Source organism: Papilio machaon, chromosome Z (genome assembly GCF_912999745.1).
Source record: "Papilio machaon chromosome Z, ilPapMach1.1, whole genome shotgun sequence".
Taxonomy (NCBI): Eukaryota; Metazoa; Arthropoda; class Insecta; order Lepidoptera; family Papilionidae; genus Papilio; species Papilio machaon.
The window spans coordinates 3,945,239-3,971,867 of record NC_060016.1 but is presented as its reverse complement, the minus strand read 5'-3'; the positions used below and the strand labels follow the sequence as shown (position 1 = coordinate 3,971,867).

Sequence of the window (26,629 nt, the reverse complement as noted above, 5' to 3'; positions counted from 1 at the left end):
AATAAAAAAAAAATCCACGTTTTTTCGATTCATGAATTTATACAGTACTTGTATTTGTTAATTAATCTGAATATTACATTTATACATGGACAGAAGCATGTAGTGCAGATTGTTCATCAGTTTGAATATTTTTTCAAGTGTAGCTGTCTACGTTGACTTTCGTAAATTATCGGTTTTAGGATCCAGGTGTATTATGATTGTTCCTTTACGATCGTATCGCTTGAACTTCCCTAGCTTCGGGAAGGGGAGAACAGGTGACCGCCTTTCTGCAGACTAATAACATTATGATATCCTGCGCAGATGTCAACATCTGGTTGCCCACGTAAGAGCGTATAAAAACTGATATCATTATCTGTGTAACAAGTACTTCGATTTACAATTTAATTTTGATTGTTCTAAATTAAAAGAAAAATATTAAAGTACTTAATGTATTAAGTACTATATTTATAGTATACTAGCTGTCGCCCGCGACTCCGTCCGTGCGCAGTTAAAAAAAATATGAAAAATAGATGTTGGCCGATTCTCAGACCTACTGAATATGCTGACAAAATTTCATGAGAATCGGTCAAGCCGTTTCGGAGGAGTACGGGAACGAAAACTGTGACACGAGAATTTTATATATTAGATTTTAATCCTTTCGAGTTACATTTTCAGCTTCAGCTAGTCAGAGTTACATATCTAAAGCATAAATGATGATGCATCGTGATCGATTGCAACTCTCCGAATGGTGGAAACTACTCACATTCCATTTGCACGATAGTAAAGTAAAATACACAACGGATCTGTAGTAGCTTTTAGCGCCGAGAGATTCTAATAACCACCGTTAATATGAAAACACATTTATACGAGTAAACTACTGGTAGTAATTTTGCTTTAAAATAGCTTTATGTACTTTTCTACGACAACCATAGCTGTTATTATTTTCATGATCATTCGTTCGAGCAATTTACTTAAAAAGGGATATACAAAGTTTTCGCCTCACGTATTAAAATACAGCCGAACCAGGATAACTGAGAGTCCAAAGATATCAAGAAAGTCAGCCATATTTAACAATGTGGTCAAACAAATATTGTGCAAAATAATAACAGCTATTAAAATATCGGAATGGTAATAGTTGTGGTTAAAGAACCTATCAATTGAAAACTTTACAATTTGTTGCCTTTATATCCTAGCAGTTTCAATATTTGGTAGTTGTTTTAAAAACAGAATACGTTTTCATATATTTTAATGTACTGTGCGGTCAGCTGGGACCAGTGTTGATAAGCCTGTGCAAATAACTCGTCGACTTGTAACGCTGAAATTCATATTTGATTTCAACGGAATTTAAATTGTGTTTCATTTTAGAAGGATTAGTGAAGTTGTTGACTATTGAGTAAGAGAAATAATGATAGAAAATTTGAAGCTCATTTTCTAAAATGTGTCAAGAAAATATATTACAAAACGAAAATTTATATATTTTTTAAATATTTCTAATAAAAGACGAAAAATATAGACAGACAATCAAAAGTTTTGCATAGTTTGATTTGCATCTGGCGTTAATTTAATACGAATCAGCAAAAAATCCGTCTGAGTATGGAGAAATAGGAAATTACGGGACTGTCAGTCGCAGGCTCCCGTCCCGTCGAGACGTAATGTTATTCCGAAGGTTTGTGAGTCGTTGACGGAGTAGCGCGGCCACTTCGCGCCTCAATAACTCCCATTGCATCCAGGGGTCGCAACGTCGCTCAAAATCTAATCTTATATTTAATTTTTTTAAATTACCATACTATCGCTAAACTGATAAGAAGCTGGCTATTTTCTTACTAATATTATAAAGCCGAAAATTTAAATGTAGTGATATTTGGCATAGATGTATGTAGAACATAGTCTGGAAGAACACATAGGCATTTACTGTAATAAAATTAAGTCAACATCAGAGTTCAGTTAAAATTGAAATTTTTATTATTTTATTTTCGCACTCGTAAATTGAAATTATTTAAACGTAAAATAATAAAATTTACGATTACCCGGAATTCGTTTTTGTATATATATTTAATTAAAGTTAAATGCACGAACTAATTAGTGAAAAATTGTATCCGAGTTTATTCCATGTTTTTAAACACAAACATGTTTAATTTATTTAACAAAATAATTTAAAGGTTTCCTATGAAGTAACAAGGCTTTATCTCTACGTTACGATATATGTAAGTGCCCCGTAACTGTTCCACGAACAAACTTCGTTAGGTGGTTAACTATAAAACATGTTGAACAGATTGGTGAAGGCAAACACAAACTTATGTTATGAAAATAAAATCTATTAAATTTAAATCTCTCATGCTCGTTTTATTATTAAGCTGTTTTTTAATCCAGTACCCGGGCATCGCAACGTTCGATTGATCGTACCGGATTTAATAAAATTACTACGCGAACATTCTCGTGACCTTGTTCATCGTACATATATGAACTAGAAAAAATGCTCACTAACAATCTCGAAGCTTGTTATTGAAAATTTCGATGCTATTATAGGATCAGAAAAATATACCAACGTATAAATTTTAAAACTCGAATAAAAGCAAAGCTTAGACGGAATCAGGGGATTTTACCAGATTGCTACACTACGCTTTGAGCAGCTTCAAACAGTTACACAGACAGTTTCACACCAAGCCTTAGACAAATTTTTAAAATAAAATATTCTTTTCTAATCCAACAAAGCGACTATCCAAAAAGAAAATTATGCTGGGTATCCATTGTTATATTGATTCGCTGGTATTTGTTTTACTTTTATCCATATTACCATTTTAATAAAAAATATATAAAAGAAAGTTGTGTTAGTTACGCCATTTATAACTCAAGAACGGCTGAATCGATTTGACTGAAAATTGGTGGGCAGGTAGCTTAGAACCAGGAAAAAGACATAGGATAATTTTTACCCCGTTTTCTATTTTTTTATTCCGCGCGGACGGAGTCGCGGGTAAAAGCTAGTATTTTTATATATTGCAAAAATTCAAAAATATTGCAAGCTTATTTATTTAATGTAGAAAGAAATAATACACAAAAAACAATCATTTTAAATCTAAATGTAATTTTCAAGAAGGTAGAGAATTGAAACGTTATATTTGTAATAAGATAATCGGAAAAGCAAATTGTCTTCTGAGACCAAAATCTCAGTTTAAAACTTATTGCTATTTCTGTTTTGTCAGAGATAATGATAGGAATGAATTTTTATATTTTTGTATAGTGTCGAAACACACATATAAAACATGTAACCAATTTTATTCTCATGGAAAAAAATGACGTAATAACATGGTACGGTGAATGGTGTTTTGGCAAAGTGCAAACTTGAAGTAAGTATTTACTATTCTGACTACGATCTTCTACGTCATTTTGCATGTATTATATTCAACAACGAAATCTCTTCATAGTAGGAAAAAATGTTTGAATTAAAAAAAAAAAGTTGTTAAAGTACTTCTTTTCCTGCAAATTTTAAACAATTTCCACGACGCCACGAATTTTCTTGTTCCGGCTATTGAAGTCTTTATGCTGCGATAAATGCATTAAAAGCTACTTGTTAACTAATAAGACTGACCTTTTTTATGTATTTTCCATTCCACGAAAATTTTAATACATTTTCCTCTTAAGTAGTTTTAAATACAAAATATTTTTTTATATTTACCTGTTATATGAACCTTATCGTTTTAAAATTTTAAAAGTTAAACGCTTTAAGTACTGATCTCAAATTTAATTTTTTTTAAGCTTATTGTAATTATAAAACAAGAGCTATCATTGCTTTCAATCACAAGGTCCTATTAATTACAAACTGAATTTGAAAACCGTTCAACAATTTGCTGTGTAAATTAATATTGACAAGGGTCGAAACTACTCTATGTTATACTTGAGACAGCTACAGTATCGTAGTACAGTAAAATACATAAAATCATATTTACATGCAGCGACAAACAATAACCTCGCCTCAGACGGAAAAAAAAAGTTTCTTTTGGTCAAACTGATTCAAAAGTCTTTTTGAAAAGGTAAGTAGAAAACTATATTTTAATTTAGAAACCATAATATATATATTGCTATTCTCGTATGCCGTAACAATACTTACGATCGACGACGGGCTAAAACAAACATAAGATTTAGTTAATCATTTCTTTAGGAAAGTATGATGGAGGCTCGGTACATCCTTCTGAAGTTAAAGTATGCGATAGTAATAAATGTTATAAACAATCTATTAATTGTGAGAGAATTCAACATTTATGTGAAAAATATGCCGCACAAAGAAAAAAAGAAGCCTGCATAGAACTGTATCAGTAACTAAATGCAAAAGCAGCGTATATTACATAAGCCGTGTGAATTGACAATGTGTGCCTGAAAAACACGCTCACAAGGGAATCGGGCTTCTCTGGACAACTGTTGATCGTGCACATCTGCACCACACAGTCGAATGTATTAAGGTAGGGCGGCCCTGCGAACAGTCATTCCCGCACTGGACACTGTTTGGAGCGGACGCGCGCGCAGTGTCTCACTCTCGCCCGCGCCTTATAACTTGCACGAAAATGAAGTGCTTAAACATTGGTGTTTTATCTTTGATGAACTTTATATTTTTAATTTCTGTGAATGGCGCCAAGATTAATGTCAAGCAAGAGTTACAAGCCATGGCGGAGCAGATCGAGATCCTGAAGGCTTCCCATCTCAATGATGTCACCCGTCTTCAGAAGGAAATTGAGGAACTCAAGTAAGTTAACTTAGTTTTAAGTTTTCATTAAATTTGTGTGTTGGATTTTTGGCAATATATAATAGTAATTATACCAAAACGTTTATGCAATTACAAAATTGCAACTTTTGCTGGGCTTGTTTAATTTTTTTGTTTGTGTTTGATGCTGTGCGTATTAGTTTTATTTGAAAAGCTATTAATTAATCGCAGCGAAATTTTAACAAGCCCCTGCGAGTTTGTTCTTTTTTTATAAATCCAGCATTCAAAGATTTTCAGATTTATTTTAATACTAGCTGTCGCCCGCTACTCCGTTCAAGCGGAATTAAAAATAACGTAATAAGTAGCCTATGTGTTCTTCCAGACTATGTTCTACATTTGTGCAACATTTTTCAAAATCAGATGAGCCGTTTCGGAGACACCTTTAAACAAATATCCATCCACGCATCTAAATATTCGCATTTATAATATTAGTAAGATAAGCGTAATTATTGTTTATGACACTTTTTTTGTTTTAAACGTATTTTAAATGTATAGTTAACAAAAACTATTCGAATATAATTAAGCAAATAGAGCGCGCATTGTTCAATTGTTTCTCGCTTAGATTCCATCGGGAGTTTCATCAAAATATTATTTCTTCAAATTGTATGTTTCCCTGAAATAAGGCGATTTTGGAGAAACCAATTTACTTTTACCAATATTTATTGTTTACTGCGACCTAAACGCCCCTTCTGATTTATTTTAAATCAATTCATATTCTTCTAGTTTTTATGATTTAATATTTATGTAGTATCAATAAAACTAACAAAATTGAATATTAACTACACGGAGGAGAATTGAAAATTTTATCCGAAATTATTTTTTATGCCCAGCAAGTCAGGAGCTTTCCGAAGTGACAGTCCAAAGTACTTAAGCTGTTTCTAAAAGCTTCATATTACTAAACTTTTTAAATTAATTTTATAAGATTGTATAAAAAGTTAAATTTTTATAATAATCGAATAATCGTGTAATTTATCTGCTCAAGAGTTTAGTCCACGGTTGTAAGTTTTAATGCTGCTTGAAACCAAATTAAATTAGGAGTAATTGTTTTCGGATCTACGAATTTGATTACCGGATAAATGATTGATGGCAATGAAAGCGTTAATCAAATATTATAATATAGGCATGTCAAATAGTTAACTTTGAGATTTATAAATGCATCTGTGTAAAATTATCATTTAAAGAAATGTTAATTTTAAACGTTAGCGTATGTAAATTATTCTGTAATCGTTAAAATCATTGTAAAGAATTCACTTTCTTATTTATATATATTATATTATACATATAATTATTTTTTTAAATATAAAACCTTAATTCACAAAATGTCGTGGACAATTTTTAATGCGATTAAGTTTTTAACGAACGTTTGTTTTCGCCGGATTTTGCATACAAATTTAATTTTATTGCACACATGTAGTCCATTTATTCAAGTTTCGGGCGACGCATTGACGATTATTTCGCGCGTTCAAGAACAATATTTCATCATCAAAGGATTATGAACCACAATATTAAAAGAAAAAAAAACGTATTTTACATAATGCGTTAATTCTATATATATTTTTAGTTAAATAGTCTGGCGCTTTTTTGTACAATAGTTACAGTCTTCGAACTAACTATATGGACTGTAAAATAATTTAACGTGATATTTTATTTAGCGATACCTGGTGACGGTCAGCGGTGCTGTCCCCTGAGTTTAATTCTGATTGAAGGGTTTGATAAAGACATGTTTTGGAGCCCGTTTCCTTTGTTATTACGAGTACATTATTGTATTCTTTTCATAGTTCCAGCAACTGTGTATTGAACATTTTATGTCTATAAGTGTTTTGATTTACACTTCGACTACTTACGGGATATTATATTTTATAATAACAACTTTTTACTTTTATTTAGTTTAGGCTATTACAATTTAAGTGTTGCTAGGTAATACAGTATAAGCCTAAGAAGTCCTTTTTTTAATGTCACTTGTTTGTCAAATTATTTGATAGTATGAGGCATTGTGTGACAATTTTTTAATGTTTAATGAAAATTATGATCCGGCAATTTTGACAAAAAAATATCGTGTACGTGACATTTAAAGCATGACATGTTAGAAATTACTGATGAAATATGTTACTAACTTAATATGTATTAACAGTTTAACGATTCTGTCGATAAATGCAAGATGTTGGCTACAGTAGGGGCTTAACTCACGTCGTTTGCCCGTCGCTCGCTCTGAATTCTCGCAAGACGTGTCATAATTTTAAAGTTGGGTGTCAGAAAAGCTTTGACAAGAAACAAGAGCCACTCAGGAAACGGGTCGTATCAACGGAACGCTTCATCCCTTGTTTTCTAGAATTTATCTAGGATGGACCACAGAGAAGTATTGCAGATTTTAAAGACCAGCTTTGTCATAACCACTGCGACATTTAACTCTTGTACTTCGAACATTTCTTAAATAAATACAAATAGTGTCTCCGATTTTCTGGGCGATAATTTCACAAAAACACTAGATTTTTTTGCTATTAGAAAGAAGAGGGGCAATCTCATTCAGAAAATTTAAGAAAAGCGTGTCAGTGAATTTTTCAAAGACGAAGTACGATTGCTCAAGCGTACACCAAGTACTGGGTATTTCACGGACTACTTTTGCATTTTGTCGAAGTGATAAAATTTTCAATATCATGTCTATTTATCTCAACGGTTTTGTTGCAGATCACAGATTCTCATATGTCATGTAAATTCTATTTGTTATTCAAAGAGCTTACTTTGTGTTTTTTTGGTGATTTCCCATTACTTAGTTAAAATATTTTAATTATTATAAGGACAAGTTGTCGCCTGTGAGTCCGTCCGAGGGGATTTAAAAACAAAACAAGTTACAAGAAGTGTTAAATGAATTTCAGAAGATCTGCTAATGTTCTATAATAATAGACTTTCAAGGATGTTTTACACGGTAGGCATAAGTCGAATTATATTATGACAGCCCATTTGCGCAAATCTGTCAATGTCAAAAAAGTTTCACAAAAATCTTTTCGTTCTGTATCTGTCGTGTCATGATTTTTCATTTACACCATTTTATATGCCCATGCGTAGGTTTTACAAGTTTTATGACAGCACTAATCGCGACAGCGGCGCCATTCTCACCGGCTCAGATATTTAATTCCATTTTAGTCTAACCGCGGGTTTCTGAGACCAAAATCTCCATATAAAACATCTTGCTATCTCTGTTTTCTCAAAGATAATGGCAGGGATGACGATATGTTTTATACAGAGAATTTAGGCTCAGCAACCCATGGTAAATTAATGTTAATATAAAAAGGTTTGTGTATTTTTTTCATTATTAAAGGTTTCAATTATTAAACGACCGAAACGTAATCTGCTTCAAATAAATATTAAAGCTTGATAAGTATTTCTCTCCAACTAAAATTCGCCTTTGAACGTCGACGTTGTGCCGTTAGAGGGTAGTATTTCTATAATTTATAATATTAGGTTAAACCTACTTCAATTCATTTAGTTCAAATTTAACTTTGATAAGAAATTTATGCACGTATGAAAAAGCACGTATGCGTCGGTCGTTTAAACGTAAGGGTAAAGTTTTTAATTTATTTATTATTAACTCATTGAAGTGTTTCACAATGATTTAAATATATTAAAAACTTAAACCTTATGATATTTTATGAATTAGACCGGTTTTTTATACGGGTATTTAGTCGTCTCGTGTCTAAGAAAGTTACGGTAATGTCATATCTTTATTAATCCATGTTTTTAAATTCATTTGATTAATCTAAGATCAGTCTGTTTGTAATTATGTCATAATGCTAAAAACAAAAATTTATGAGATGAAATAAAAAATAAGCATAAAATATAGTAAAAAAGATACGCACAATTAACGTAGTAAGCAGGTAAAAAATACAGAACAATGGTATACCTTGCAAATAGCGAAGTCATTAAATACCAAAATAGCTCCGTTGAAAAGATAAGCGTTGAGCTTTTGTTGCAAACCGCTGGGACTTGTATTAATTCATGTGTTTAGAGTTGTCCCTACAGCGCATCATTTTGAAAGTAACATTTTGTAAAACAGTTGTATGCCACTGAGAGTGCTTATGAAACCTTTGTTGTTCGAGACAAATGAATAGAAATAAATTACTTTTTTAATTCAGTGTCCTCATATAAGTTCTCTTTCAACACGATATTTGTTTTCGTTAACATAAATAAAATGCTCTGAGCAATTTTAGTTTAGACAACTATTTCTAATTTACCAAAGCGATAAGTTTTTTAATGATAAGATTTTCTGTTATCTGACCTTTGATAGTTATGAAGTTATAGTTAGTTATGAAGACGACATATGTCATTCGAATAGACATATTGTACTTTTATACGAAACTAGCTTTTACCCGCGACTTCGTCTACGCGGAATAAAAAAAAATGCACACAAGATAAAAAAGTTCCTATGTCCGTCTCCTAGTTCTAAGCTACCTCCCCATCAATTTTCTGCTAAATCAGTTCGACCGATCTTGAGTTTTAAATAGTGTAACTAACACGACTTTCTTTTATATGAATAGAAGATAGATTTCGCTAAATATAATATTGTAATTCTGTACTCTATGTAGGTGTATTTTAAAATTGACATTGACTAACAATGGTATCAAAAACGAATGTCATCACAGCAAAAGTTTTCTTATTATTCTTACTACATTTGTCTATGAAAAAAAAAATTACTGTTGTTTATTTTACTTCTTTATATGAATAAATATGGTTCTATACAAGAGTGAAATGAATTTTACCAGATTCCAAACAGAACCTTAATAATGAAAATTGTTAATAAAACGGTACATTTTATTTTGTATTTTTTCCATTTGAAATAAACTTAACTGCTAATATAATTAATTAAGTTACGTTGGCGACTCAATGTTTTTCTTGGTCTCCGACTCCGCCTTTCCTGCGCCGTCTTCTATCAGTTAACTGCTAATATAATTATTAATAATATTCCAATAAATAACGTTCCGTCATCCTCTATAAAAAGATAACCTTAATTTTTTTAAGAGAATTAGGGATGACGGCAGTAAAATAATAGTATAAAATATAGCTATGCTAGTTTAAAACTAAGTTTAAAGTAATAAATAAAAAAAAATCATAATGAATTTATAAAACTTGATGTCAAGTCTTAAGTCTTTAAGATCACAACAAAAAATAAATTAAAAGATAACTAGTCTTGACTGTCGAAGGTGACTGTCGAAGGGGTAAATTTATAGAAATAAAATCAAGGGGTCCACGTAATAGTAGCAATGGGGGTGAACATCTGGCTTTAATGGGATGTTTATTTATATCCCGACCGGAAATAATGTGCCGCGAGCCCACATCCGGTAGGTACCTAGCAAATGGCGCGCGTGCGCAGGAAAAAAAACATTCATAGAAGAAAACAGTTGTTCTATAAAAAAATATAACGTGACGTAACATGATATAGTTTTTACCTCAAGTTATTCTTAAATTTTTTCTATCACAACTTGAACTATTATAATATATTACTATTATAATTTACTATTTAATTACTATGTATAAAAGTACTAATATTCAATGTGTTAAAAACTATATGTTTATCTGAATCAGACATATCAAAACCTTATCCATAAATTTTACTTGAAAATGCAACCGACCGCATTATCTAATTAAAATTTCTTAATCGAAGACTTGGATTGTTAAAGTTCAGCTTTTATTTTCTTACGAACTGAGGATATCGTAATAAAAAAACTGTCGTTTTTTGTACAGATGATAGAAGAGATATAAAAGACCCCGCCGCTGTATCAGTGACTTCTATATTAAAATAATTGCTTCTATAAATAATAATGTTTTTGGTTAACTTTATCAACCTTTTTCAATCGAACGTTAACAGTCGCTAAACAAAAACTGTTCAAATTATTATTTAAGATTATGGTTTAATTCGATCGAGCGAACCGATCCAATTTAGTATGATAACGAATTCAATTAATTATTAATAAACCAAACCACTTTCTACCGAAACGTGTATGAGACACGTCGGTCAGTTGGCGGTGCCGGTCTCTGATTTTTTTCTAACGTCTAATACAAAGAGCAGGTGCTACGATGCATTTAATTTGACGACATTTGGCCAACGTTTGTTTTTTTTTTAGGCCACCGCGTAACTCAACTTTAGGAAAATCGGTCTTAAGTGCCAGCAATAAAACTCAAGATTTAGGTAACTAAGCATATAGATTTTTTCTCTACACACCGATTCCTTACCTCGTTTGGAATTTGAAGTCGATGTTATAAAGACTATTTTAAAGCTCCGTGTTTTTTCTAATGCCGCCAGCGAACACATGGCGTTACATCTGCCTTTAGAAACTATTCAACTTTATTTCTTACCTTTACACAATTAGATGGAACTTTACCTTAACAGGGTGTATTAAAATGAATTAATATTTAACTACTATCTAAATAAATATTTAGATTTTTTAATGAATCGGCGGTAAATTTGCAATTTTAAAGAAATCTATTTTGTTCACATTTAAAAAAACTTTCCAGTTACTATTTTTTTAAACTCCATACGATAATTTTATATGAGGACTCTATAAGAAAGAACTTGTTTTGAGTGTGATAACTTGTGGAGGTAATTTTTATTTGCTTAGATATTTTGCATGTAAATAAACCTCTATCGTAAAGAAGATATGTGAAGGTAACTCACATTTTATCATAAAAAATATTCAGAACTAATATGCAATGAGTTTTAGAATATGATCATTATTTATTTTCGCCATTATTTGTTAAGTTTACCTACGTTATTTTATAATAGATAAATGTTCACCAAAAATCATTTATACGTTAATTGTTAATAGAAACGGTGACAGCCAAAGCAAATTGCTTGCATTAGTTTGTTAATTTAAATTTTAATAATATACCGCACGCGACCATGAATTTGAATTACATTACCGTATCTATGAACACTAGTTACACCAAAATTAACATCACAACGTGGATGTTATACCCTGCACTACATAACTTCATTAGATTACACTTCCACTGCGGTAGAGAGGATACGATTACTGCTAGTTTCATTTTTAACAATTTAGCTATACATGAAACAATATTGAACGGGATGACACAGATCTTTCAGATGTATTTATTTGGATTTGAACTAAATCACCCTTTTTACCCCAAAAAACCTTTTTTACCTTATAAGTAGTATGTTTTCTATCCCACTATCTCTATCACTTTTCTTGCATACTTTCTTTGGTGCCCCCTAAATAATTATAAAATATATTTTTCCTGTCAACTAAGAATGTTAATTTAGACGCTATATCTCGTTATATTAATAAGTATGTACATAATGTTGTAGGAGTGTATTCTTCTAAAATGTAAATCTGTTACGTAACAAAAGATTACAATTTATTAAATGATAATATTTTCCTTAACTACGTAACATGCAAAACATAAGCTAGCCTTTTTTAAGTGCTGCGTTTGGCATTCGAAATATAAATATGGACTAGTTGCATATTAAACGGCTACTCATACAAAACTACTATACGCCCTGTGATAAAATAACAACGAAGAGGCACGCGCCGGCTTGTAAAGCTGCAACGCCTTTGACTATCCCTCTGTTGAGTACTGAAGTTTTCCAATATAGTGGGATTCTTTTGATGCTGTGCCAGTCGAGGTTATGCACTCTAAAAAGCTCTGTCTTTGTACAAGCTCTGTTTTAATTATAGCAGTCGAGATTCCTTTCCAACGAGAATGCATATGAAATGTAACAAATGCATTCTTACACGTGTATCTGATTTTAAAAACACTTGCATTTAGTGAAAATAAATTCTCTGATTTAGTATTTCTTGTTTCAAAATCTTGTGTGGGTTAATACTCGTCCTCATTTAAATATTTCGTGGCCTCATTGCTGTGCTACGAGTATAAGAAATTATATTGAGTTTGTCTCGAGACTGCGGTTCATTTTTTTATTTTACTTTTAATGAATTTACTCTTCATTAAGAGTCGACGGCGCGACTCGACGGTACTAAAAGGAACAAAGAAAGAAGGAACGCATTACGAGATTGTCTTCTGTGTGGAACGCACATAAGTAATTAATACATGTTAGCACTTTTTCTATTATATATTAAGACTAGTTTTTTTATACGAAACTAGCCTTTTCCCGCGACTCCGTCCGCGCGGAAAAAAAATAGAAAACGGGGTAAAAATTATCCTATGTCCGTTTCCTGGTTCTAAGCTACCTGCCTACCAATTTTCAGTCAAATTGATTCAGCCGTTCTTGAGTTATAAATAGTGTAACTAACACGACTTTCTTTTATACATATAGATGTCTTAAAATGTTCCAGTTTGTATTTTGATAATAATTTAAACGCGCTCATGCAATTAAAATAGACCCACTAGCTAGAGTGGGTAAAGTGTAAATAGCTAAGCGCTAATTTAGGCAGGGGATGGTTCATGGAACAAGACCATTGCGCACTCATGCATAGAGTCACTTCCGGTGTTCCTGTTCTAACTACAATATTGTTAAATCTCCTCGTTACGTGACTACCTACATTTAGAACTAAGTTAGCTAATATTAAACTTTCAAATACATAGATTTGCCTCGAAATTACATAGAATTGTTGAATATTGTGGTTTCAACTATGACAGTCGCGAGTCCATTGTAATCTTGTTGCATATCACGATATTATATTAATACCGAAAATGTAGTCTCAAGAATTTAAATTAAATTTACGATCGCAAGACTTAGAAGATAAATTGGTATTTTTAAATGTATAAACGATTTTCTGGCTAACACATTGATTTTAATTAATAACATATCCAGTTCCACTTTCTCGGCAATGGGTCCACTTGCGTACGAAAAAACGTAATAGCACTGAACGTGATTAACATATTAACAAAACTTTACCTCCTTGCATAAATACATTTATATCAGTTCTCTGGTTACGACGAGTTAGATCGTTTGAGAAAATACAAAGCTAATTTTGTAACTGGTATCACGAAGCAAAGAGTATTTAATCTGTTTCACCATGAACAAAGTTTTCTTGAATTAGGACGTTTCTGATTAAAGTATATGACTGTGGTAGAATAGAGAATAAAGGGTATCATTATTCAGTTATCAAATAATACAGGTCAAAAGGGTTAAACTGATTCAGTCGAAGTTGGAGCTAAGACACCAACTCGTGTTGCAGAGCGAACCATCGTTATCTTAAGCAAGTTTGTATTTAACTTGGTCGCGGTAACGAGATCGAGTTCGGTTCTGCTGCATTACGAATTTCTGTACAATTTACGAGATCGTTTAGCTCTTTCTTGTATTTATCTCCAACAGATGCACTTTAACTTAATGTTTGAACGCCGATTTCATTGTCGACAGAAAATAAATTATTATTTTGTATCAGGTGTGAAAATACTTCTGAACGATTCGTTTTACATTTAAGTAGAAATAGAGTATCAAATATCTCTCTCGCCAGTTCAGTTCTAACGAGAATTCACCAAACAAGTTACACACAAGGGATGATAGAATGCTGCGTGGTAAATCCGTCTAGCCAATTCCCCGTTTGACAAAGCTTCATCGAATTACGCTATTCAAAGAGAGAAATTATTCACGCCAGGCCACGCCTCGATGCACTTTCGATAGTCTGTTGAATAGTTTGATAGGAAGCGTTGATTAAACGTACTGTGCCCGTGTCTCGCTTATGCGTGCGTTATCAATATATGCCAGCTTTTAACGATTTGTAGGTTGAAATGAAACAACCAGTGCGACCAGCTGTTAAGCTTTTTTAACATCACCCAACTTAATTAAAGTGTAATGGTTGCATCTACTTTAGATCACGACCCATGTTTACTCTTTGGTAGTGGTCTGTTTACGGAACACGCTCCAAAATTGGTTTAGGCCTAATGTTGTTTTACTAAAAAATCTTTGAAGAAATAATTGTACAACAAATAATTGTATCGCATGCATAAGCTTCTCTTTAAATAGAATTGAGTACATTTACATAAAATATCCAACATTAAATTGATGAATCTCAAGACTATCATTGCGTTAGATTTAAATAAATGTATAATAATTGTAACTATTTTACCAGAGCGAAGCCGGCGCAGTCTACGGACAACCATGAGCGTAACGAACAGCTGACACTGCAGTGGGCCAAGACCTCGATGGACGAGCTGCGACTCGAGATGAAGGAAATGTCTCAGAGCCTCAACAACTCAAAGCTTTTGCGACACCTTCACGTCATTCGAAACGAGGTAAGCACATTTTTATTTTTATTAATAGTAGTCATTTAAAAATTCCCTTATTTTAGACTATGAGTGCGCCAGTTACCTAATTTTGTGTAGCACTGAAAAATAATTTAATATTTAATTTAATTATAACTTTTACTCTTACAGTTTTTAACAATTTTTTAAAGTCAGCGTTTTTATCATAAAAAAAATCAACTTCTTGCTAACTGCGTTCGGCGCTAACGTATTTGTGACCTACTTGGCCCAATGCAATTTTGGTTTTTTGTTTTTTATCGAACAAAATATTGAGTGAAGATGAAAGTTTCAGTCTCAAAATCTAGTTTAAATTACATTACGTATACGCATATTGCGCTGTCGGAATCACCTGTTGGCAACGACGTGCACACACAAACTTTGTAATAGAAAATTTCTTGGATGACAACGTAATATGTTGTACAATATTTTAATGCATTCTTTTTTTATTTATCATTAAATTTGTCAAAATAAAAGTAGAAATAAGCAATAATGATAGTGTTAATAATTTGACAATCTAACCCGCTTTTTTGACTTTTTCTTTAAAAAAAAACTATAGTTAATTTTTTTTTAGTTAAAACAAGCATTGATGGAAACATCGGACCTGGCTCAGCTGGCTCGCACGCACGAGGCTCGCGTCGATAAACTGGACAGCAATGTTAGCCGCCTCAAATATGAAAGTCAACAGTTCCGCTCGATGTTGGCCGAAGTCAAGTCAAACCATGCCAAACTGGCTAAAGAGGTAAGTTAATTTCATACTATCCACTGCCACTGGTAAAAACATATTTTCATTCTTCTCATTCACGTAATAAAAACAGATAACACAAAAATTTTGTACAGGCGACTCACCAGTCGAAACCCTTGGTGAGATTTCTTTAAAAATATTAAATTTCTTTTAAGTACTTGTTACAGGAATGCAAATTTGATAAAAAAAAAAAACTTAATAATGATTTTCTCAAAGACGACAGTGGATACTCGCCATTTTTTTTTTTTATTAAAATTTAATAGGTTTCGATACAAATTCCGAATATGAAAGAATAATATGAAATGAAAATATGGAAAATGAAACCTATACTCAAATATACGTACAAAATGAGAATGTGGACACAGTATTGGAATAAATATTTACTAATAGCCTGCGGAGACGCGGTCAGTCAATCATTCAATTCAGTACAGGGAGAAATCTTTGATTATTGGCACAAATAAAACCTCAGATTTCTAAGATGTAATGTACGGTAACATTGATTTTCATTTATCTAGGTCGGTTACTTACCATTTTTAAATTTATGATTTCACCACATACAGGCAGATCACTAATATGATGAAAGGTTAAAATTTAAAAAGAAAATTAAAAAATCAACATTAATTGATAACAGTTATTAATTAAATTAATTTTTCTACCATCAAACAATAATGTTATTAAAACCTTTTTATACAAAAGTACTCACACAGTTACATTTAAATATATTTCTAAAAAAAGTTTATAGCAAAGATTGAAGTAAAATGTGTATCAAATAATTTCGTCTATGTTAAAAAAAAGTTGAAAAAGACAATGAAAGGGATGACGATATGTATTAATACAAATGGTGCGACTGATATGTACGTGGGGTACCAATTTGTTCTTATAGTAATTTGAGAAATGTACTGAAATTTTGCGCTACATGTAACGTCTTTTGTTATAATGTTGCATTAATTATGTTGAAAGGTATTTAAACATATTCGATAGTATATAGCATACGGTTCAAACAATATCAAAATTGGAAGCTAAGCTTTTGTCTATTCTATTTATGAATATTAAGTTACAAGATGATTTAAATGTTATTATACGTTATTGGGAAAACTGTAATTATTCTATTGGGTATAGAATATTTGTGGCGATGAACTAAATTCCAAACAAAAATTAAATCACCAATAATACGTCTTATAATTGGAAAATTTATAACATTTTTAAATTTGTTTTGAAGTGAGAATAAAATTATACTTATTTCGAACCACTTTATATAAGTTCAAGTGGTCTCTCGAGATGTTAAGGTAACACTCGACTTGCGATCGAGGAACGTGATGTCTTTGAGCCAATACAACATAGTTTATTTCACTTAAGCGCAACCTTCCTTGCATTTTACGGTTATTCCATTATAATTTAACAACGTCATTAAGGGGCTGTAATTAAGATTCTTATTATCATTAAAGCAAGCGAACTTTCAAAGGCAACACCAAGTTCGCCTTTATGTGACCCCGAGTACCGGAAATGAGGAGGAAACGGTGCCTCTCCCCCCGACTCTCTGCACTCGTGTTGTGAACACAGCTATGAAATAATTTAGTTAAAGCCCCGTTTAAAAGCCCTGTGATTCAAGGCAGCTACGCTACAGAGGCAACTCATGCATACGCCTGGACTATGGAGAAACGTGTTCCTATTTACACAACTATACATTATGTTGTTAATGTCGGTTTATTTTATTAATTTATTTTAAATTAATAAAATAAGTTATTGTATGTTTAAAAGGCTTTTTGGCTATTTTCATTTTAAAAGAAATGTTACATTTCCTTAAACCTATAACTTAAAAAAAAAATAATCCCTGGTCTTGATATTGCGAATGGATTATATTTTACTGTTATTTCCTTTAGTTATTGATTGAAAACGAAAAAAAAATTTCAAGTAGTTTCTTGTTAGAAAACAAACACAGACTCAAGTTAGTCCTAACATTTGTATTTCGTTTAGGTTAAAAGGTTATTAATAGCAATCGATAACTATATAACTGATACTCACTTCTAACAGCATGATTTTAATTAGAGACTTTGATTTCTGTTTAGTTTATAACAATATTACATTTATAAATAAATGTAGCTACGTACTGGTAAAGACTACGTTGCAGAATACTTTTTAAATTTTTAACAAGAAAGGCAAGCACCGAAGAGAGCTTCTTACATTTTTAAACACTTTTGAAACTTTATTCAACTTTATTGAAAAACGAACAATTTATTTCAAACTTATTGAGTCTAGTAATATAATAATAGTTATTTTTCTGAGATGGCATTAAATTATTACGTAACAAGCTGTGGACGGCTACACCGTAAGACTTAAAAATAAATCTTATTTAGTAGTGCATGTGTTCTTCCAGACTATACTCTTCATCTTAATCGAATTTCAACGAGATCCGTTTAACTTTTCTCGAGATATACATAATAACAAACATTCATTCAGCTAAACATTCGCATCTATATATATAAAAGAAAGTCGTGTTAGTTACACTATTTATAACTCAAGAACGGCTGAATCGTTTTGACTGAAAATTGGTGGGCAGGTAGCTTAGAACCAGGAAACGGACATGGATAATTTTTACCCCGTTTTCTATTTTTTATTCCGCGCGGACAGAGTCGCGGGTAAAAGCTAGTTTATAATATAAGTATGAAACGTGTTTAAAAGTAACGTAACTATAACATGAAAGTTAAAATGGGATTTATTCTGTTTATTAATACGGTTTAGTATGAATGGAATTTTCATTGCACTGTCGCGTACTATTCCAATGTTCTGTATCAATTCCAGAGTAACGTTTCAGTTTCAGTTCAAAAATATGAAAGTACTCGTATTTTGAAATGTATATGGATTTTATTTTTTTTATATACTTTTTGTCCTTTGGCAATAATAGTTATACTTTTATTAAAAAATATTTTTACATAAATAATGTTTTTGTTCATTTATTGTTCTTAATCATTTTATAAGGATATTAAATTACATAGATATGGTATTATATAAACTAAATTATATAGCAATATTTTCTATTGTTATAACAAATTAATAATGCTATGAAGAACATTCTTCATAGACGGTTTTAATAAATCCAAGTCGATTGTGACTTGAAGAGTTTTATTACTATCACAATAAGGTTGATTATAGCTTGATAATTCGAAATAACAGGTGAGAACCCTCTTCACGGTGCATGAGTGCAACGGTCACTAACCGTTTTTCCTGCGACTTTTTACCGGTCAATATGCTTACTGGCGTAACCCTCTCGTAAGCATCAAACCGAAGCATAATGGGGTAGACACAAACCAGATTTTGCCTTACATATTCGTAAAAAAAAATATTTCCTCCATCATCATAATTTGCCTTTAAAAATTCATTTTGAATTTTAAATATTTCATTACAATCATTGTTTTATGTTTAATAAAATTCAGATGACACGTAAAAGACATGTAGTTATTATTCACGCTTCAAAAACTGGTTTAATTGAAGTTGCACATCCACCTGTGCAATCTTGTGTTACGGAAGTTCCATTCAGCGACTGAACAATATGATGCCGAGCAAATAGCCGCCTACCGGCCACCGGGGATGGGCCTCAATAAAATATATCGGACAATGTTCATATAAATTAAACCTTATCGACGTCAATTGCCGTTATAATATAATAATTGTATTATTAATATTAAATTAATTGTAATTAACTGACAATATCCCAACGATTGAGATCGATCTAAAAATAATTATTCGAAAAAAAACTATTCGATCTTCATCTAAACAATTACATTCTTCGATTGCTATTGTGATTATAACATCGGCTAAACGGTTTAAAAATAATATGATACCTACATCGCAGATAAGCGAAAATGATTAGAACTCTTATTTTGATATTGTTTGATTAATGTTTATTTCATTTTTGAAGTATTCGTGTAAGCACAAGTCTTTTAGAAAAACTGATTCAATCCGCAGTAACAAATACTTCATATAAAGGTAAACCCTTGATAAATATTTCTTTAACCAATATATAATATTTCATGGTATTGAATATAATTATTCGAAATTGTATTTGTATGTGTTGATTGCAATAACACGAATGGTTGGTTATCTTCTCTACAGGAATTGAATTGGATAGCCAACTATAATTTCGCTTCCAGTTTAATCAAGTTTAATTAAGTTCGAGCGGTTCATGCGCTAACTTAATGTAATCCCCCATATACTATACCTATACTATACATTACAATATTCACACATACATACATACATACACGATATCTATTTGTGTGCAATTTGTTAATTTTCGTTTAAAAATTAAAATTTTAATCTGAAGTAAAACGGGTAAGTGAACATTGAACAGAGGTCGTGAGAAAGTCTTTTGGAGTGCCTGTGGGAACCCTCCAATCGACACCGACCTTTTGTCCGAGGCAAAAAATTTAGACCTCACACCGTACGATGCATTGAACGAAATCCAATCCGCGGCAGTAATTAATAATTCGACGGTCAATCTTTTACCGCAAACTTGCGCACATATTTTGCACTTCATAAAACAATTTTCTTTTTTTATAAATGTATATAAAATACTCAAAAGATTAGAAAAAAAAAAAACGTCAGCATTTATTTAATTTAATGGCTGACATTGCCTGATAAGTGTGACATTATAATTTTACTACGATAAGTAAATTAATAGAAAAACCAAAACTAAATATTAATAATTAAAGCGAGTTCTGAAGAAGTTCTTTAAATTATAGTTTAATTAATATCTACATGTTAACTTGACATAACTACGATGTTAGGATAGTCAAAAAAAAATTGGGTTTCAAATTCTAACTACTATCATTCTATTGATGTGATTCATAAAAAACTCTATGGAATGTTTTTATTCACAAGTTCTTATAATATGGTCAATGGACATTTTAAATCGCTTTGTAAGTTTCTTAGAATTACATCGGAAATTTCGACATATTTAAACATTTCTGACAATATACAGCGAATTTCGAATTGCATTTGAAACGAGATATGTTCCGACACAAAGGTACGTCGCCCAATGAGTTGCTTTCGACGGTATTGATAAAGAAACCTTTGTTAAGTCGACCATTATTGATGGGGCGATACAAAAAAATTGCCCACCTATTCGTCCAGAATTTATTTTAACCTACCATCATCAATTTTCGAGTGAGTCTATCTATTACCCTAGATCTATAACCCTTAGCGGTTATAGTTGACTGAAAATTGAATTTTATTACTATTATAATTAAATTATTTTATAAACATATCAACAGTAATATAACTACAACTCATTGCTCTACGTAAATATGCAGTTATATATATATAGTCTATAATAATAATTGTTTATGTTGTTGTACAAAACTACAAAAATTGTTAGAATTTTCATAAACGGTATACTTGGACATCTATCACACATTGGGGTTATATTTCAGGAGGAATAGATAAACTAACCCGTATTTTCTTATAATCACCTAAATGTCGCATATAAAACTTCAAAATATACACATTGTAATAATGTAAACATTTGCACATTGTGCACAAACATGCTGTTAATTATGAGTATAGGGGGCAAACGCAAAAAAGTGAAATATGGAACTAAGCGTTGAAGAATAAAAACGATTTTAAAAATAGCTCACATCTGCCACCTTCGGGCGGACAAGTCTCGAGTCTGTAAAGTTAGAAGATTGAGCCATAGAGTTACTAGGCTATGCGACCGACCTTTTAGATTTTCATTCATAGAACATGAACGATAAAATAATCACTTCGAGAATATTTTTATTCCGAAAAGTAATAGACTACTGTCATCTTAAACAGTAAATCTAGGAGATAATAATATTACAAATTCAATGGTTGTCAAGATATAAAACTTGGATTAATTTATAGCTCGGAATATTTTAATTGTATCTGAGTGTTTTTCAATGTATCTAGGTTGAGTTTGATTGATGGTGAAGTGGCTTCATCTGTTTAAAGATAACAATTGCTAGCTCTATTTACGTTATAAAAGTTACGAGAACTACCTATTTATTAAACTAGCTGTCTCCCGCGAATCCATCCTTGGAGATTTAAAAAAAATGTCAAGTTTCATCGGATCTTTTATTTAAAACAAAACTTAGAAAATAATATTATAGACTGGCTCACTCGAAAGGAAAACTTTATATTGGTAAAAGAATATTTGGTTAATTATAAGTAGTTGTGTGTTGTAGTGTAGTATGTTTAAAAATCAGATACTTTTTATATTTTATAATTGAAAGAGTCCAATATCGATTTTACACGCGGACAAAAGAGTAAAACACTTTATTGTTTGATCATCCCTATCATACTCTTTAAGAAAAATAGGGTATATTTGAAATTCTTGGCCATTATATGCATTCAAATAATATCAGCACTGCACTGCCCTACTACATTGCCTCGCTGTTCTGTCCTCGTGTGAATAGCATAAGTGCAGTGTGAACCCTAAGTCCGGTTTCCACGGTTGTGAATATGTTCGCGGTGTTCGCGGCCCTTTTGTCTTGTTCTGGCGGATGAATTTCGAATAGCAACGGATGTTGTCCGATGTACGAGCTTACAGCAACCAAATACCAGTTAGTATTTTATATAGCTTGCCTGAAAATAAAATAACAAAATATTCCATTCGATGTTAGTACCACAGAACTCGATTTTGTTAAAATTCATGCATTTGTTTATGATCTTAAGAGTAACTTGACTTATTGCTTGTAACGGTCCATTAATGGCACCGCTCTGTGTCACAATTGATCTTTTAACCGCATTTAGACTGTTGATAAAGCCGTAATAATTAAATCATTTTTGAACTGCCCTTTTACATTGCCGACTCAGTATGCTTACGGATTTTTTTATTAGGATAAAATCAAAGTTAGCTAGCATTGTAAATCTAAGTAATAATATACATTAAAAATATCATCATCGATACCAATTAACATAAACTTTTAGAATTTTTTTTTTTATCATAAGAGTACCAGACATCCATATTGCAAACCGGATAGCGAATGCTTACCCAGCATTAAATATATTTTATCGGAGTGGAGGGACCACCTGCCGCAGTATATGCATATATTAAAGATGTATAGGTAGATAGAGGCAATTGGACGCTCACATCTCTGCGCCCGCGCACCTGGTCAGGCGCCCGAGACAGACGCGACACGAATATACTTCCAATATCGAACGCTACATGCTACTTCTACTTTCAAATATTTGATGTTTTTTAAATGTATTTTAATCTTAAATTTTATGTATCTGTACCAACCAGTTATTTTTTTTTACATTTTTATAATAGTCACTACTTACCGAATTTATTTTCTACATGTTTTGAATTAAAAACGTTAATTTTTTACTAAATAAATAACCGTGGGTGTCTGAGATCTCAATCTCCGTTTAAGACATATTGTTATCTCTGTTTTGTCAAACATTATGAAAAGGATGACGATATGTTTTATAAAGAGGTTTTGGTCTAAGAAACCTTAGGAAAGTGCACTCTTGAAACTATCGCAATTTAAAAAGAGTAATATCTTCTAACATGCCAAAGGTCTTGATCAGTTATATTATATGATAGTGTGCTAGGAATGTATCAAAGCGTAAATTGTTTGCGAAATTCATTAAAAAAATTGTGAATATCAAAAGTGCGCATCTCAAGGCGACAGCATTGAGGATCGCAGCCTCCTGGAGAAACCTGTTCCTTGGCGGCATAATTGCAACGGCAACGTTGCAAGCAGATGGCTCACAGCTCATATAAATTACGGACCGTAAATACCAACCATTTATAGACCTATTAAATGTATCTTTGCAAATTCAGAAAGCAGAGACTTAAATCTCAAAAAAGAGGTCGTCGCAGCGAATCCTTTTAATATCTTAACTTGCCCTGTAATTAAAACATCTGAGTAGTTTTCTTCAATTAAAAGTTAGGACGTAACAGCTTCTTTGAATTGAAATATAGTAAAGTAATTTACCAGTCAAACGAAATTGTCTCTTGGTGAAATTCAATAGATTTATTTTATTATAGATTTTGACATGATTAGTTAGAGTACGTTACACAGTTAATTAACAAGGAATAGTTACTTCGAAAGTTAATAAGGACGTGGCAGTCGGTGAGCGAGGATTCTCGAAGGCTACGACTGTTCACCCTCTACTTCCCGTCACAATGTTCATTACAGAGCGAACTTCCTTTTGAGTTCCTGTTTCATTTCCAGTGAACTTTTCAACTTTTGCCACGGCTTTAAAACGGAACAGCGATTTGAACTGTACGTAGTGCAATATTGAAATGAATCCATACTATTCTGCACTAAATGTATCATTTAGCAAAGTTTAGCCTGGTTTTTATACTTTAACTACTCCGACTCCGTCCGCGCGGAATAAAAAAAGTAGAAAACGGGGTAAAATTTATCCTATGTCCTTTCCTGGTTCTAAGCTACCTGCCCACCAATTTTCAGTCAAATCGATTCAGCCGTTCTTGAGTTATAAATGGTGTAACTAACACAACTTTCTTTTATATATATAGATAGATATAAAAATTTGACAAAACGAAATGACTCGTCTGAGCTGCTTTTGCTTTTGATTAGTTTTGAATCTTTACTTGTTCGTATAAAAATAAATTGTTATTGATTTCAATAACATAACATATTTAATCATAACATAAAAGAAAAAGTTCATTTTTTATACTTTGTTACAGATCAAAGCTAAACAGATGCAGGAAATGGATATGAATTCTGACAACGAAGTTTTGGCCCCGCATGAAATACGCCACTCGCGTCGCAAGCTGCGGCACAATAAGGCTGGGCGCAACAAGTTGGTAAACAATAAGATGGTGCACACTCAGATTTCTAGATTGGCGCGCACTCAACAACAACTTGACGAGTCCCAACAAAGTCTCCAGACACAAATTCTCGACGTACAACGCCGTCTCGATCGCTTCGAAGAACCCAACTGGAACCTAATTACTACTAAAGTTGATTTTCTTGAAGTCGAAAGCAAATTTCTGCGCACCGATCTTATCAACATAACCCAAAAAGTTATGGATTTGGATAAAGTTCACTCATCAATGTTGGAACTACGTGAAGACGTTGAAAGTATTGAAAATAAGGTCGACAAAACAATCCCAGATTTCCGCAAAGAAATTTCTAAATTAGACGTCAACTTTGCTCAAGTGAGTATTTTAGTCTTAGCTACAACTTTTAAAACAGATTTATTGTTGTTGGTAATTTTAAAACTAGAACTTCTGAAATTCTAATTGTTCCTTTTTATAGCTCAACGCTCAGTCATCCTATCTAAAGGAAGATCAGGAAAACCTGCGCCAATCCGTGAAAGCGATTGCTGTGAGCGTGAGCAACACCATCGACCGCGCTGAGATGGACCGCCTCGAGATGAAGAAGCTCAACGACTCCATTGTTGCCCTCGAGGGCCGATCCAAGCAACATTTCTATCGTCTTAACGATCACATTCTAAAGGTTAGAAGACTTTTCTTAATTTTCAAAATGTTTCTTATATGCTGTATTAATATTTTTTATAATTCAAAAATTGCTGATCATTGTTTCTATCACAGAGTGAAGCCAACAATATCGAGGCCAACCAAACTACTATTTCTCTTCCGGAAATCATGGGCGAAGTCAAGGAATTGCAACCCGTTGAACGGGAATACGAAGACCTGGTAAACCAGCTGCCCAAGGATTGCTCTGGAGTGTCCGGTCAAGCTGGCGATTACTTGATTCATCCTGGTCACGCTCCCGTCGACACCTGGTGTGAGAATGGAACAACTCTCCTCCAACGTCGATACAATGGCAGTGTCGAATTCAACAGAAAATTCGTTGAATACGTCAATGGTTTTGGCAATCCCGCTTCCGAATACTGGATCGGTCTTGAATCTATGCATCGGCTCACCCAGGACAACTGTTCATCCATGCGCATTGATATGACTGACATCTATGGAGGAGTCTGGTATGCTGAATACAAAAACTTCTTTGTGGGTAACGCGGATTCTGGCTACGCTCTTGAGATCAGTGGTTTCAGCGGCAACGCTAGCGATGCTTTTGAATACCAAAATCATATGGAATTCTCGACGATTGATCGCGATCGCGACATTTCCAACACCCACTGCGCTGGTAACTATGAGGGAGGTTGGTGGTTCTCTCACTGCCAGCACGTAAACATCAACGGGAAATACACCCTTGGCCTGACCTGGTTCGACGCTGCTAAGAACGAGTGGATCGCTGTGGCTACAAGCGAGATGCGCTTGTTCCGCCGCTCGCTCATGCACGGCTGTGTTTAAACGCCATACCTCTATTCCCTGAGTATAAACAATCATAAAGGTTTAGATCGGGGAACATATAATTATATTAGCCCTAACGATATTATATTCAAAATATACCAAAGATAAACTAATAGACGATGGTAAATACGAGTATATCTTATCTTTGCCAGTAGAATATTCCAAAGTCTACTGCTTATTTATAAATCTTTAGTATCGTGTTCAGGACCGCTGGTGTATTTAAAACTGTATTTTCACTTTAACTTCTTTCATTGTTTTATGTCAACTTCCGGAAATAATCACATAACTGATGAAGTTTTAACAATACAAATAAAATTTTAATTTGTCCAAATGATTTCAAATCTGTTTAAAAAGTTTCCTCTTAAAAATATTTATTGTTCAATTAATTTTAACACAGAAATGAAATTATTATTATTAATATAAGTACTTAGAATTATGGATTTTTGGATCTTAGGCATTAGATGCATTAATTCAATATTACTCAATCATTAGGTAAGGTAAAAGTTTCAATATTCCGTAAGGATATTCGATGTCAGCTTACATTCCATTAGATGACAGAAATAAGTGTCTATTAATTACTTTATTATTCTTTGTTTATATTATTACTAGTATTGCAGGTATTTAAGTTGTGCCATTGGCACTTAAAAGGAAGACTGTTGAACGCCAT

General features: G+C 32.5%; 1 protein-coding gene across 1 annotated transcript; it reads left to right on the top strand.

Moving 5' to 3' along the window:
- The first annotated feature begins 4,431 nt into the window (after window positions 1-4,431).
- LOC106719870 (protein scabrous) lies at window positions 4,432-26,168 on the top strand. Its single transcript, XM_014514339.2, has 6 exons — window positions 4,432-4,714; window positions 14,779-14,941; window positions 15,522-15,689; window positions 24,370-24,843; window positions 24,944-25,144; window positions 25,240-26,168. The coding sequence occupies exons 1-6, from the start codon at window positions 4,536-4,538 to the stop codon at window positions 25,960-25,962; spliced, it is 1,908 nt and encodes a 635-aa protein (XP_014369825.2). The 5' UTR covers window positions 4,432-4,535; the 3' UTR covers window positions 25,963-26,168.
- Window positions 26,169-26,629: the final 461 nt, after the last annotated feature.